The sequence below is a fragment of the Nipponia nippon genome, unplaced genomic scaffold, assembly GCF_047370975.1.
Source record: "Nipponia nippon isolate SJK-2023a ecotype South Korea unplaced genomic scaffold, ASM4737097v1 scaffold_5, whole genome shotgun sequence".
In the NCBI taxonomy this organism is placed as follows: domain Eukaryota; kingdom Metazoa; phylum Chordata; class Aves; order Pelecaniformes; family Threskiornithidae; genus Nipponia; species Nipponia nippon.
The window spans coordinates 36,807,901-36,822,126 of NW_028262369.1; the positions used below are offsets into that span (position 1 = coordinate 36,807,901).

General features: G+C 35.9%; 1 protein-coding gene across 10 annotated transcripts in view; it reads left to right on the plus strand.

Moving 5' to 3' along the window:
• DNAI3 (dynein axonemal intermediate chain 3) overlaps window positions 1–14,226 on the plus strand; it is a 30,654-nt gene that overhangs the window by 819 nt on the left and 15,609 nt on the right. For 4 of the 10 annotated variants that reach the window (XR_015698918.1, XM_087732718.1, XM_087732724.1 and 1 more), the window contains exons 1-5: window positions 5,387–5,534; window positions 6,834–6,872; window positions 11,137–11,318; window positions 11,884–11,988; window positions 12,876–13,034. Coding sequence is in view for 9 of the 10 variants with exons in the window: in XM_087732718.1 (XP_087588844.1) it covers window positions 5,387–5,534; window positions 6,834–6,872; window positions 11,137–11,318; window positions 11,884–11,988; window positions 12,876–13,034 (633 nt within the window). In the remaining variant the exon portion in view is untranslated. The other 6 variants (XM_087732719.1, XM_087732721.1, XM_087732723.1 and 3 more) reach the window with 4 other exon arrangements.

The following is a 14,226-nucleotide window of genomic DNA, read 5'->3' on the forward strand; positions in this document are numbered from 1 at the left end:
ATCTTTATATAATATAATATATAATATAATATAAAATATAACATATAATATTTAATAATAATATAATAATATATAATATTAATATAATAATAAATAATATAATATATATTTATACAATATATTTATACAATATATTAAATATATATTATATATGAATATATAATATATTAAATATATATTAAAATCATAATTATTAACTATTGAAGTACCGACCAAATTGCTAATAAATTTTAGTCATGTAGACCAGAAGTTCTGTCTGGGCCAGTGAGGGCCTGTGCAGGATTATAATAAAGCCATACTTCCACTCTTCGCACCCCTTTGTCTTGGATTTATGGCTTCATTTCTGTAGCCAGAGGAAGGGTCATTATTTTTAGTAGTCCTCAATTTTTCCTCTGTCAGCTTGCCCTGTTACTTTTTGAAACTGTGCGCTTTTGGCAGCTACCCTGTCCACAGGCAGTATGCTCCGTAATTCAACTAACAGCTATTGTGCAATGAAATACTTCTGTACTCCTATTGTTTGTTTTCAATCTGCCCTTTGGTAAGCTCATGTGATGCCAGCTAGATCTTGTCTTACGAAAGACTGAATAATCACCCCCTGGTCACCTTCTCCATGCCTCTCATGATTTTATTGACTTCTACCATATCCTCTTCAGTCCAGGCTAAAAAGAATCCTAGTTTACTCCTAGTACAAAACACGTTCCATATCTCCAATCATCCATGTTATACCTTTTCCAATTATGTTCTGTTTCTCTTTTAATGGAAGAAAGGAGAGAAACAGAACACAGTATGATCCAGTGTTTTAATGAAATTTTCCATTTTGTTCTCTATGCCTTTCTTATTAATTCTTAACCTAATTTTACATGTATTGTACTAATCATCCCAGAGCCTCTACCTACCTCTGCTGGTTTCTATCAAAGAACAAAATCTACACCTGGTTCAAGTAGGCCTAATTTAATGAAAAGCTGTATGTGTGAAATCGGGTGCATTGAAACAGAACTATTCATATGCCGAAATGATTTGGTAGTTGCCAAAACTTTAGCTTTACTCCCTACAACTTCTACAATGAAGTTATGTCCAAATATGCACAAGCATAACCAATAATACAAATTTCAGGTGTGTATTATTTGCTCTTTGTGTAGAGCAAAGTAGAATAAATTTAATCAAAGGGAACATTGTATATAAATTTCTGGAGAGACAAGGTCATTCTCAAGATGGTATTTTTAACAAGTTCCTAAATGTTTACAGACAGAAATGTGATTTTTACCTTGATAGTGACACAACAACAAAAAAGCAAGTAGCACATGTTTTTCATCATTTCCTTGTACTGCTTTTGTTAAATGGAAGCGCGCTCAATTCTTCTGTCATTCCAAATTGTAGTAAATTACAGTGCTAAATTGGTAAGGCACACAGGCTTGACCTTAAACCATTCAATTAGGCAACTAATGAATCATCCTGTGTCCTCAATTCAGACAGCATCTTTTGTAGTACTGATAGCTAATTAACTTTCCCCTTTTGCAGTACCTAGCAACTTCGCGGATTTGTTTTATAACTGTAAATGTTTCAGTACATTAAATGATTAGGAGAACGCTCTGATCTTATTTTTTCTCTTGAGCCTAATGTTCAAAATATTACAGCCATCTATAAATAAACTAGGCTACAAAATGTCAAACAAAGTTGTCAAATATTTACTTGGGCTTTACCAATTAATGGTAATTGGTATTTACCAAATAATTTTCCAAATAATGTAAAGCTGTGTTCCACTGAAAAATTGCTGAAAAATTAGACTGAACATAGTTAATGAAGTTTTAATATAAAACATTGCGTAATTTTAAAAATAAAATATATGGCAATGTTTATGGCAATTGATTTTCAAGAGCTATTCTTTTTTGTAGGTTTTGCACTCTTAAATTTTTTAAATTATGTTAATTTAAATGTTGTTTCCAACCTCTCAATCACAGAACCATGAATTTATATAAGCATTAATGGAAAGACATAATACATTTGTATATTTCTGGACAAATATGCATATTAGAGGCCTTTCTAAATAAGCAATATAGAAATATCCCTAAGAGGATAGGAACTAACCACAGATCAAAGAAATTATCTTTTTTGACATGTTTTCAGACAGTCCTCTAATACAGACACCAATTTTGTCATGGTTTTCTTGATAGGATTTGGTACTTCGTGTAAAAACTTAGGGAGTGAAAAAAAACAAACCCCTGAAGTAAGAGGTAACTTCGGAAAATAGTAGCTTTTATCTTACACATTAGGAACCATTAGGATTTTTGTTCCTTTATGTCTTTTTTGGAAGAGGAGGAGAGCAGAAGATTGCTCTTCAGTACCTATTTTTAAGTTCTCAGTGCGTGTTGGTTTCCCGCAGGGAGCACCTGGGGGAAATCCAGTGTAAAAGCGTAATCCAGTGTAAAAAACCCACTTTGCATACATACTTTGTAAATGGCTGTGGGCTTGATTATGCTTCCAGAGAAATTCTGCCTTGGCTTTCTTGGAGGCCTTACATGTTTCCTAACCACTGATAATCATATGCCCACAGGATGACAAATGGGCAGAGGCGATATGGTATTCGGGACGTTGTAAATGGAGATTATTACTTTGTACTTTTCTATCGGCTTTCCAGTTGGTGAGGTTCTGTGCATCACAGATGGAACCATAAACAGTCCTATTGATTCCTGTATTCATCTGCAACCCTTAAACAGGGATACTTTTTGTATTAACGTATGCATATACATACACTCGGTCACCGACACTGCCTTTACCAGCACTGCCCTTACCTGTATAGTGCTGTGTGTACCTCTACACCTGATGCTTTCACTAAAGGAGGAGGAATTGCGTTACTGGGAGACAATTTTCAAAAGTTTTAACTGTTCTTATAGGTATAATATACTTGAAGTCAGTCAAAGGAAAAGGGATGTTTTTACTTGCAAGTTATTGTACTAAACATAGGCATGTGATTTATCTCAACCCTCTCAGTGTTTCCTCTATTCATGTGACTTAGGGTTTAGGTTACTCAGAAGAAAGAACTCAAAATTTCCAAATTGGCTTTGTTTCGGTTTATAATTAGGAAATGGTGAAGTAAGACAATGTGACTGTAATATATGTGAGATGGTTCATATTGTCCTTCAACTAATTTCTAAAACAGCTGGGCTCTCCTCCTATCGTGGAGAGCTGTCTCTTTTATCCAGAGGCATCAAGGCTGGTTTCAAATTAGAGTCATCACAGAATCCATTTATTAAATGGGTCACAATTTTTTAACATAAAATGTACAAGAAGATGGATAAGAAATAGCGTTGAGCCTTTTTTTTTTTTTTTTAAATAAGGGAAAATGAGCCTCTTTTAACTATCTGAACTGACAGGCACTCTTAAGTTAGGTAGCCCTAAGTGTTTCAGAACTATAAGCATATTGTTCAGTGTAGAGGCTCCTTTGAAAGATTATAACTGGGAAAATATATTCAATGTTAGACATAAATATATTGTCAATGTTTGTAGTCCTGTATTTGACAAAAAGACTGTGAGAATAAGGGCAGAAAAAACTCCTCACTTTCTCCTTCCATTCATTATGCATGACTTGTGGGGTTTTTTTAGTCTTCCAAAAACATCATCCCTTCCAAGGCAAAAGTTTCAGAATTCTGAAACATGCATCTGTTTTGCATTGCTATGATCATTGCTTTTTGGAAAAAAGCAGAAGATTAAATTACTACAGTTCTTCAGATGGATTAATGAAGGGGGCTGTAGTTGCCATAATGATCACACAACAGAGAAATGCACTAACATCCCACGGATGCAGCTTGTCACCTGTGATCTGCAAGATCCAGTATGATAGAGAAAAGAGCCTGAGGATTTAGAGAGTATATTTTTCTATTTTGATTGGAGTGAAAAAGAAAAATGCATACCTGTAATAAGAGTGTCAGACTCTGCTCCCATTAAAGTCACCAGCAAATTTTACCTTGAATTCATGGGAAGTTAATATAGATCCCAAACCCAGGCTATACCACCAGGCTATAATCCATGACCTATATCTTGCCATCAGTGGTCATCTCCAAACTAAAATTCAGATTGGAAGCTAAAATTATATTCCTTGCTTCTGGAGTATTTGAGAACTGTGTTACAAAACAGAAAAACACTGTTTCTCAGTCTGGGAATGAAAGACCATTCCAAAGCCAGGATGACCACTGAAATTGCAAATGCACAGGCCACGGCGTGTTTGTTTTAACGCTCACACTATTTTAGGCCTTTCATTGGGCAGCTCTCAAGATAGAACATTTATTTTATAACCTCACCTTTTCACCTTAAGTGTCTTGACAGTAAATGGGCTGTTCACACGTGCAGGCAGACAGGCTATAGCTCCTGTAAGAGTTCATCTGAAATAGTTACGTCATGACACAGTTCTTGGAGGTGCTGTCTCTTTCTGTCCTAGAAGTGCATCTGCTTTCCTCTTATTAGTGTGAAAATCATAATAGCATCCACACACTGTAGGTGCTTTGTAGACATTTAAAAAATGGTTCCTCTCCCAGTCAGTTTACAGTCTTAAAAAGAAATGGGAACATGGAAGAGGGAGGACACAAACAAACTTGAGACTCCCGTCGTCCTTATCGCAGCTGAATGCCTCTAGCTGTTCAATAACGACATCAAACCATTTTCAATACTTCTAACAGAATTTGGACCATCCCGATTTAGTTGTTCTATCGGCTGCTGTGTGTGTACCTTCCACAGGATGGTGCTGGCAGTGTATGTTGCGGCGGTGTGCTGTCTGGTTTGTACAGTGGGCAGGCTGTGTTGCATTTCCTTCTCTGCAATGGAACCGAGCCTTTTCTACTCTGCTGTTCTCATCCTTATTCTAGATATTGGGAAGAAGGAGAGTAAAGGAAGCAAAAGTAACCTTCCGTACGGTATCGTCTCCAGCTGTGTGGTTGCCACATGTAATTGTGCATACAACTTCTTTCCAAGTTTGTCCTCCGCAGGACCACACTGAAAAATGAACTGGAAATAGAAAAGCACAGGAATGCTTTGTGCAGCTGAGTAATGATTTACACTTAAAGACATTGGTACAAATATTTACAACTGGAGAATTTTCACCTGCGCTTTCCCCACTGTAGCTCAGGTCCTTAGCTTTCTGTAAGGAAAACCCCAATCTTAATTTAACCTTTCACTGTTTTGGGTAATCAGTTTACATACTTAATCACCCTGGACAAAAGAAGTATTTCCATCTATTACATATCATATCAAAATACAGTTTATGATTTAAAATTATGGAACATACCTTTGGCTGCGTATGAAAGTATTCCTATAATGATAAACTACATAAAGTCACAGACCAAATTCTCACTCATACACGGTGCATTCCATTGTCCGTTTAAAGTTTATTGATGATATGTATCTTTCTCTAGAGAAATCTGAAAAAATGTCAGAAAATCTCATATCCAGCAAGACCTCCTTGAAAGGTCCAAAAACGTCGGCAAAGAAACAGAAAGGTGAAAACAAAGCTAAGGAATCCTCAAAAGGAAAACAAACACAGCTTGGTATGTGAGGTACAGCAGCAATGAAACAAGCAGTAATCTGGTCTCACGTGATAGCTACCTTAATTATTTTGGGCCCACGCATTTAAGTAAACACGAGCTAAATTAGAATATGCTATTTTGCATAAATAACTGAGAGATCTACAATTACTGATTATGGTTTTGTAACCAATATATGGAACATAACAAAGCTACATTGCAATATTTACGCTTTATCCCAGTAGTTTAGATTTAATGGTTTGTGGTGTCATAATAACAGTATTGAATGGGAAATTGGGAGGCTTAATATATATTAAGTGGGGAGATTCACAAAAGCTAACAGCCCAGGGAGAGAGCATCAGGCAGAGAGAGGTGCCCCCAGAAGCCGAAGTTCAGGTGCTCAGGATCACACTGTAAAGGTACAATAATAGTGCTTGAAAATACACCAAAGTGTCCCAATTTAATTTTGCAGTGCATTTTATTGCTTTTTTCCGAGATGTACTGAGATACTATCTCACTTGTGTCATTTATAAAGTATATAGTTAATGAAGTGTAAGGCTAATGAGCCTTTGCTATATACAAATTTTTTTTTCAGTGACTCATGCACGTTCTCGGAAAAGGCAGGAATATACTCTTGCTTGGGTTTTATTTGTTTCGTTTCACGGATTTTTTTTTTTCTGCCATGACAGCCACCTTGCTGAAGTTGCTGTCACCTTTTGATCACCTTTTCCCTCCCAGCTGATTAGTAACTGTTGTGCTGCAGAGAACATTCTGCGCATCAGTGCTCATCTCTTCCTGTCCTACCTCGCTGCGGGGCTCGCAGACCCTCTCTCAGGAGCTGAAGAAAGCCCGGCTCCTACCTGCACACCTGCCAGTTCTGCTACTGTCTGACGTTAGCGAGCCTTGCCCGTTTATCTCCTCTTCCCGTGGCACGGGTCGCATGGTAACTGCCCCAAGCAGGTGCTACCAGGTAGCAGTCAGTGCTGTTTTCAACCATGGAAACTGCAGTGTGCGCCACAAGATGACAGACTTCTTATGGCTTCTCTCCTATGCAGACCACCTGCTCAAAATAAAAATGAGTTTTAAATCTCCGTAGTTTCAAAATATGATAACATCTCCTTAAGATACAGACGTATTTTAAAAGGCTTCACTCATTTCTTGTGTTAAATTTGAACTGAATAGGAATTATTTTTTGTTTCCTCTTCACAGTTTAAAGTCTATACAGAGATTTTAAATATTGCCCTGGCAAGGAAAGGACTGTATATTTACAGTTCCTTTGTTAGGAAGAAAAATTACTGATAACATCATGTCATTATATTTCAGGTAAAAATGATGAAGTTGATCTTTCTATGGCTGGTATGGGTAAGTGCTATGATGACTGGGCTTTAAAGTAATAGTTTTGGAATACTTTAATCAAGCTTCATTATTACTAATGCCAAGGAATGAAAAGGAAAGATTTTTTTATTAATGAGAAAAATGAGAAACTATGAAGAAATGCAGCTATTACAGTAGCGATTACAGTACCACTGAGTAGCAGGCAGTGCAGCAAGGAATGCTGAAACAGGTATGGGTTTGTAGATGATGTTTTTGTCTTGGGTTGAGAAGAGCTGGGGTCAGGGGAAATAAAAAGCATCACAACAGAATTGTAGGGTGCAAAATGTTTGTATTTAGTAATAGTTAAGCAACTGAAAGAAAAACTTTAAATATTTTTATCATCTTTTAATCTTTGAGCTTTGTCACATCATTATTAAATCTAGTGAGAAGATGATTTTAGCACATCATTTGTGTTTTTTAATCATAGATACCAACAGATGTTGATTATCATCTTTTGCTTTGTAGGGGAAAAAAATCTGCCATGTAAAAGTCACAAGATATCAAGCATTTCTTTTGGCTTATGTGCAAGAAAAGTGCAGCTTTAAGTGTGGCCATAGTTAAGAGCTAAAATATGGAATTATTTGAATTGAAACATTTTTTCTTAAACACCAAATAATTTTTTAATGTTTTTTTCATATTTCTGGTTGGATTTTTCTTCTGACCTGATTTGTGCAATTCTTCATCAGATGTAACTTAAGTTGATGCCAATGTAAAATTTATTTATGGTTTACAAGAACAAACAGTAACAAAGGGTTATCTTCTTAATTGGCTTTTAACAGTACAGATTTTATTGCTAAAAGGTAAAACAATGTGGCAAACTAGGAATAGATAAACTAGGTAATTTTTGAAGAAATCATAAATCACTTATCTTCCTAAATAATCCTGTAAGCACATGGGTGGAAACGAAAATTGCACTCTGATTAGCATCACTGAAATGGCTAAGCTGCAATTAATGAAAATGGACAATAAGTGATCCCTCAGATGATTAAAGTGTTACTTTATTAAAAAAAAAAAAAAGTATTTTCAGTGTTCCTAGAGATATTTAGTTTTCTCAGTAAGAGAGAATTTTACCTCCACCTAGTGGCAAATAAGGTCAGAGCCGTAATATCTAAACTATTGCTAGAATCCTGTTGCTAAAAGCAGGAAAACAATGCTACTATATGCAGACACTCTCTGTGCAAGATTTAAACTGTAAGTATGATATCTGCTTAGTGTAAGACCCGCAAGTGTTCTTTACTTCTCTTAGACCTTCTGGGTCCTTTGTGAAGTTCTCATAGCCCTAAGAGCTGTTGATTGTTACAAATGATATGAGTAGAATTTACTATTAGAAAAACAATGTGAAGCCTCTGATTAGATGCTACGTACTTTTTAATGCAAAAGAGCATTCAATAAAAATGTTCATAATAGTAAGAATTCCAGTATCAGCTCTTTATATTATGTATAGAATCTGTTATAATATAGCATTCTATAATATAGAATTTTAGTCCTTTAGACTAAAAGATGTACATATTTTAATTCTGATCATTACTTTAGACTAACTTGGACTTAAAGCAATAGAGCATTTATTTATAGTATCTGTTATACTCTGTTATAGTATCTGTTCTACTCTGCTCCCTCTCATAGTGATGTCTTGTATTTTTGCTTAATTTTAATGCATGCTGTATTGTTTCATTTGACATTGAACTCTACATCTCTTTGAAATGATTTTTTTTTAGCATTAGCATTTGTGGAGGAGGCTGTATGCATGATTCAGCATTTTAAAAAAATAACATCATACAAGCTTCCTGAATAAACAGTTACTCCTGGTTAGGATTTTTGATGTATCAAAAAAAAAAAATCTAATTGTTCGGGTTTACTTTATTTGAGCCATGGGAATAATCTTCTGAAAACATTTCACATAAGAATCAGCAAATTATGGTTATAAATTTTCTGTAGGTTCTAGCCCTCCTAATTGCATTAGCCACATAACAAACTCTGAGGACTGCGATACGTACAAATTTCGTGTTCCTTTGCTCTCCTGTCCATTCCGTCCTGTGAGCCAGCTGTGTACGGCAGAGGATGGAAATTGCATTCTGTCTTGGTGTGCAGATTTAGGTTTCTATCCTCTTTCTATCCTATGAAATTTAATTTGCAAAAGGAGGTCTATTTTTTTTGCTCCAATATATTGAAATGTAAAGTATATCTGTGGTGTTGCAGTTTGTACTAGGGTTTGAATCTGCTTCCTAATGACATCCTAATGAGGCCTCATGCCCTTGGCTAGGGTGACCTGGGAGTCCTGCAGATCAACTTTTGCAGTTCCTTAAAGGGATTAAATGTTTCAAATCACCCTGGAATAAACACTTTTTCTGAGCCTGGTCTCATAGCCAAATTGATAAGCAAAAGAAGTATCTAGCTCTTGGCCTCATTAGCTACAGAGAGTAGATGTCAAAAAGGCAAGGACAGGGACTCCGGAAGATAGACGAGACCCGACTTGGTCTGGCATTACCAGCAGTGAGTTTGGACCAGATGACTTTCAGAGGTCTTTCCCAATCAACATCCCTATGATTTTGTATTTTTTTTGAAGCATCCACACAGAAATCCTGGAAAATCTCTGAGATATCAAAAAAGAAAGTCATGCAATATTGACTACAACTTGTGAAGAAAGTGAACTAACAGACTGTGCACGCTACAAATGGATTGTATATGCTACAAAATGACTAGTGAACACTAAGTAAATCATACTTGGTATAGTGCAGGGTGTACCAGAAGCATCATGCATGTCCTTAATTTTAGTGGATGACTATAGCAGAGTGGATGCAGTGGAGGAGCAGCACTGAAAGATTTTAAAGGATAAATGTCAGGTTCATCAAACATTATGTATTATGCGATAGGCTTATGCAGAGATTTAGCTTCCTGAATCATAGAGATTAAGGAGGATTTATCATTTTGTCAGTCCTTGCTGGCTTAGGTTAGAGATGGCTTCTCAAAACATGCTGAGCCAGCTGGTCAATATAATCATTTTAGATACATCAATTTAGATATTTCAATTTAAGGCATACACAAGGAGAAAAATACCACAGGTGCTGGGAATTAAGATTAAAATATTAAATAACTCAAACTAAGAAAAGAGAACGAAACAAAGATGATAGTTATTATCATAAAAGCCAGCCCATTTCAGTACATAAAAATCCCATGTATATATGTTCCTAAATCTTTTACACTTTCCAGTTTATCAAAAAGATGAACATTCAAAGTGAACATCCGCTAGCCTTGTCAGACAAAAGTATAGTGGCCTTCCTGAAGCATGCTCTTACTGTGGCAGCTGAGACAGAGTGTGAGTCTGCTAGCATGGCAGTATTGCAAAGGAAGAAGAGAGTCTCTTAGGCAGGATCCAACTAGCTGGGCCTATAGTGATCTTAATCACTTATAGCTGTTATGTCAGCTGGAAGGCAGAACATGTAATACGGGAAGGACCAGTGTTACGTACATATAGCTGACAGACACTTAACAAGAAGCACTGTATATTGTCTTCAGATTGAGTGTTCGCAAAGTGCAGTTGACGGGTCACCTAACTGCACCCAGCCTCGCCAAAACCAATGAAGATAACAGTGCCGGAGGTAGCATAAGAAATAGCTTGTTCTGAATTAATATGAATGAACCTAACAGAGGTCATGTGTGCAGAAAACAACAGGTATATACTCTTCAGCAAAGCTGAAAATAAATACCTGGCTTGAATCTTAGTGACCTTACTTTAGTCTCACTTGCTTAGTGAGAAATAGACTCAACTGCACTCTGAACTCGATGAAAGGAAGATGAAAGTCCAAAATCAGAAAAGCATCCTTATTTGGGAGGGTACTGAAGCCTCATCTAGATTAAACATTGATTTAACATGACACCGCTCTACAGGGAAGGACTAAAGTATATTTATTCAAGGGCTCTCTTAAATCAGAGTCATGCAGTTGTGTCCTTAATGTATTAAAACCGGTCCATTATTGACTCTTCACTAAAGCTGTTGATCGAGAGGAAAAAAACCCTCATATGAGGGAAAAACATATTCATTAAGTAGGAAATGTTAGGTAGCATCTTTTCCAAGATTAACAAAATGTAATAATATAATTTGCATTCCATGCCTTCCAAAATACCAAAAACTAAGCTGAGAGATTCAAAGGCATTCTGCTAGGAAACAGTGAAGACTCAGAGTTATTAAAGTATATGTTTATGTTTAAACAACACACTGAATTTGTTTACCAAGCAATTTTGCTTTCTTTCATAGGCCACCCAGAAATCTTTCCTTTAGTTTTCACTACAAAGACCCAAGAAATTTTTAATTGCCGAGTTGATGAAGATGTCACAGAAGAAAATTGTTTCAAACTTATTAAAAAAGAGGACATCATTCAGGACCTGAAAACAAGAGCTACAATTTCTGATTTCGACCCTGTCAAAAAAGTTGTCCTAGTATGTAGCTTATTTCATTGTCACTTTAAGACTTCATGCTCTCAGAGTATATATTTTTTTAATAATAAGGTCTGTCCTTGTTTGACTCTGTAAATACACTAATGCTGTAACATCCAAAGGCTGTAGGTCATGGACCACTGTCAACTCAAAGTTTTTCATGGCTCACTAGGCACTTTTTTTTTTTTTTTTTTTTTTTTAACTAACTTAAGATTGAAAATATGCTAAAAGTAATTTAAATATTATTAGTTTTGATTCTGTGAACTGGCAGAGCTTCACATATTTTGGCTTCCCCTAATTCATGGCCTATTTATTGAGAATCATTAAAACAATTTCTTTTCTGTTTAATTCTCTGTATGAAAAGATCAGTTTTGTCCCAGACTTATTTTTATTACAAAATAAAATCCATCTGTTCTTTTCAATTAGCACATGAAATTCTCCGTTAAGACCACAAGATTAACCAAAGATACTGAATTTACACTAGTGGTAGCTTTGCCAGTCACAGGCTCATGTCTGTTTTGTATGTTATTTGCTTTCAGTTTTCCACTAATTGTTTTAATTAAAATAGGAATATCCAGGGGAAGAACTTTTGGTAGTTTTTGATGCAAAGTTCCAGTACGGACAGAACTTTTATTTTGTTGCTTCCGAGGAAGCCAAGGAAAACCTTCTGAAGGTAAGAAAATCCAAGTATACCACAGCATTGTTCTGTCTATGAGTATTTCAGAATCTTGTCTCAAACATACACTTCAGGAATGGTATTGTATTCATAAGCATCTGATGTACTTGGCATGCCGGAATGTTTCTCTAAAGGTTAATCTCATCATAGAAAAATATGTGTATCACTGTAAAAATATCTTTTATACTGAGAAAGACTGAATTAAATTTTTGTATTTTACTTCTGAGGGCCAGAATAACCCCCATTGCTGCATTTTTTTATTGTAAGCGTTAATTTCCTCTGCCAAGACCCAGGTTTCTAAGACATAAAAATAAAAGTTTATAATATATTATGCATCTTCAAAGAAATATTATACTTATTTTTCACAATATGTATGTATATATTCTTCAAATCATACTTTAAAATGTTCTTGAGTTCTAAATAACTCTAGATACATAGAAGATTTCCCCTTATGCATTGCATCATAGGAGAAGGTTTATTGTAAGGGTAGATTGTATAATTTTTCAACATGAGTTTGTCACCCAGCATCAGGAGAAATAACAATTAATAGAAAAGCAAGTTGCAAGTTTAGGCAGGAGGGCCTAATGTAGGAAAAAATCATTATAAATTCTTTTTCTATAACAGTGATTTGCTTTCAAGACAACAGTCTCTCTTTAGTAGTTAAATATTAAATATGTAACATTTATTGGAAAATTCTAATGCACAAATGAATGAAGGGGACCTAACTCAATCGCACCCAGGGGCACAGTATAGCCAGACTTACTGCATTGAGACAAAAGTTAAGAATGTGTGAATAAAGATTGAAAACTGGGTTTCTAGTTCACACTTACATTTCGGTAACAAATGTTTTAAAAAATACCATTTCTCACTGTTTGATGTCACAGCCTCCAGAAACTGCAGAAGAAAAAGAAGAAAAAGAAGAAGAAAATAGAGAGGAAACTCTGGAAGTCCATCCTTATAAGCCTCCTGTCCACAAACCTTGGGTTTCTCTTGGCAGCGAAAAGGAAGTTGAAGAAGAATCTGTTAAAGACACTGTTACAAAGGTCAGAATCAACAGATGTTAGTCAATCAAATAAATATCAAAAAAACAAATTTAAGTTCCTTAAAAAAAAAAAAAGGGGGAAACTGAAAGTTGCAATCCTAGTTTTCCTTGGGGTCTTTCAAGAAAACAAAAAAAAAAAAAGAGAAATAGAGAAATAGCTCAACGTAACAAAGACTGAAAGTGCTGCAGAAACTTTTTTTTTTTTTACAACTCTATTCTCTTTAAATTCTGCAAATAAGGCATGTGAGACTGCATTGGACATATCTACTTCTGCAAAAGTCCTGATCATCTTTGGTCATTAGCATCTCTGCCACTTTTTGCTCAATTTACTCTCTGGCCAGATTACAAGTTGAGTCATTGTAATTATATTCTAAGGACCTAGTTCTGTTTCCATGGAGCCCAGTGAACTCTGTTTCATTATATGGATGGCATTTAAGTAGCATGTAACACTTTTAAGGGCTCTCTACCCCGGAATAAATGTTACCAACTACAGGTATTACAAGCTGACTTTACAGAAGGACATATTTGATTAACTACACCTACAGATCATACTGGGAAAATTATACATCCAAAAAGTCCATTCACAGTTGTCACCTAACTTGTGATGTGTGGGGCATCTCCGAGCATTTAACTGTCCAGTGATTTTTACTCAATACCTAAATGCCTGTTCAGGGAAGACTGGCTAAGTTTTTATAGTTCTCAGCAGCTGGACATCTTGCTTATACTTAAAAAGATGTGTGATTGTTCTAAAGCTAATTCACAGTCACTAAATTTAACCCACATTCACAGTCCAAGTATTCTGTATTCTACCTTGCTGGCAAGGTCCACTCAGAAGTATTCTCAGCCTACATTCCTTTCCAGTTCTGTGGGAAGTGCTGAGAAAAAGTACCTGGCTATGAATCCAAGACAAAGCAATACCTCTCTACTGCCTGAAATCAAGTGCCTGCCTCTCTCTGTGGGTAGAAGTCAAGCCACATCCCTTCTTCCTTCCTAGTTCTCACTACAAAGAAACTCCTCACTCAAGTCTTTGTGGATCCTCTTTGGGGTACTTTTCTCTCCCTAGGCACTGCAAGGGAAGCTGAAATACCTCACCCAAAGTTGAGAATTGGACTAAGAGGGAAGGTCTGACAAGTTAGGTCTTGGAAGTCCAATGCAGTATTACATAAGACTTCTTGCAAATCAATCCTTTAATT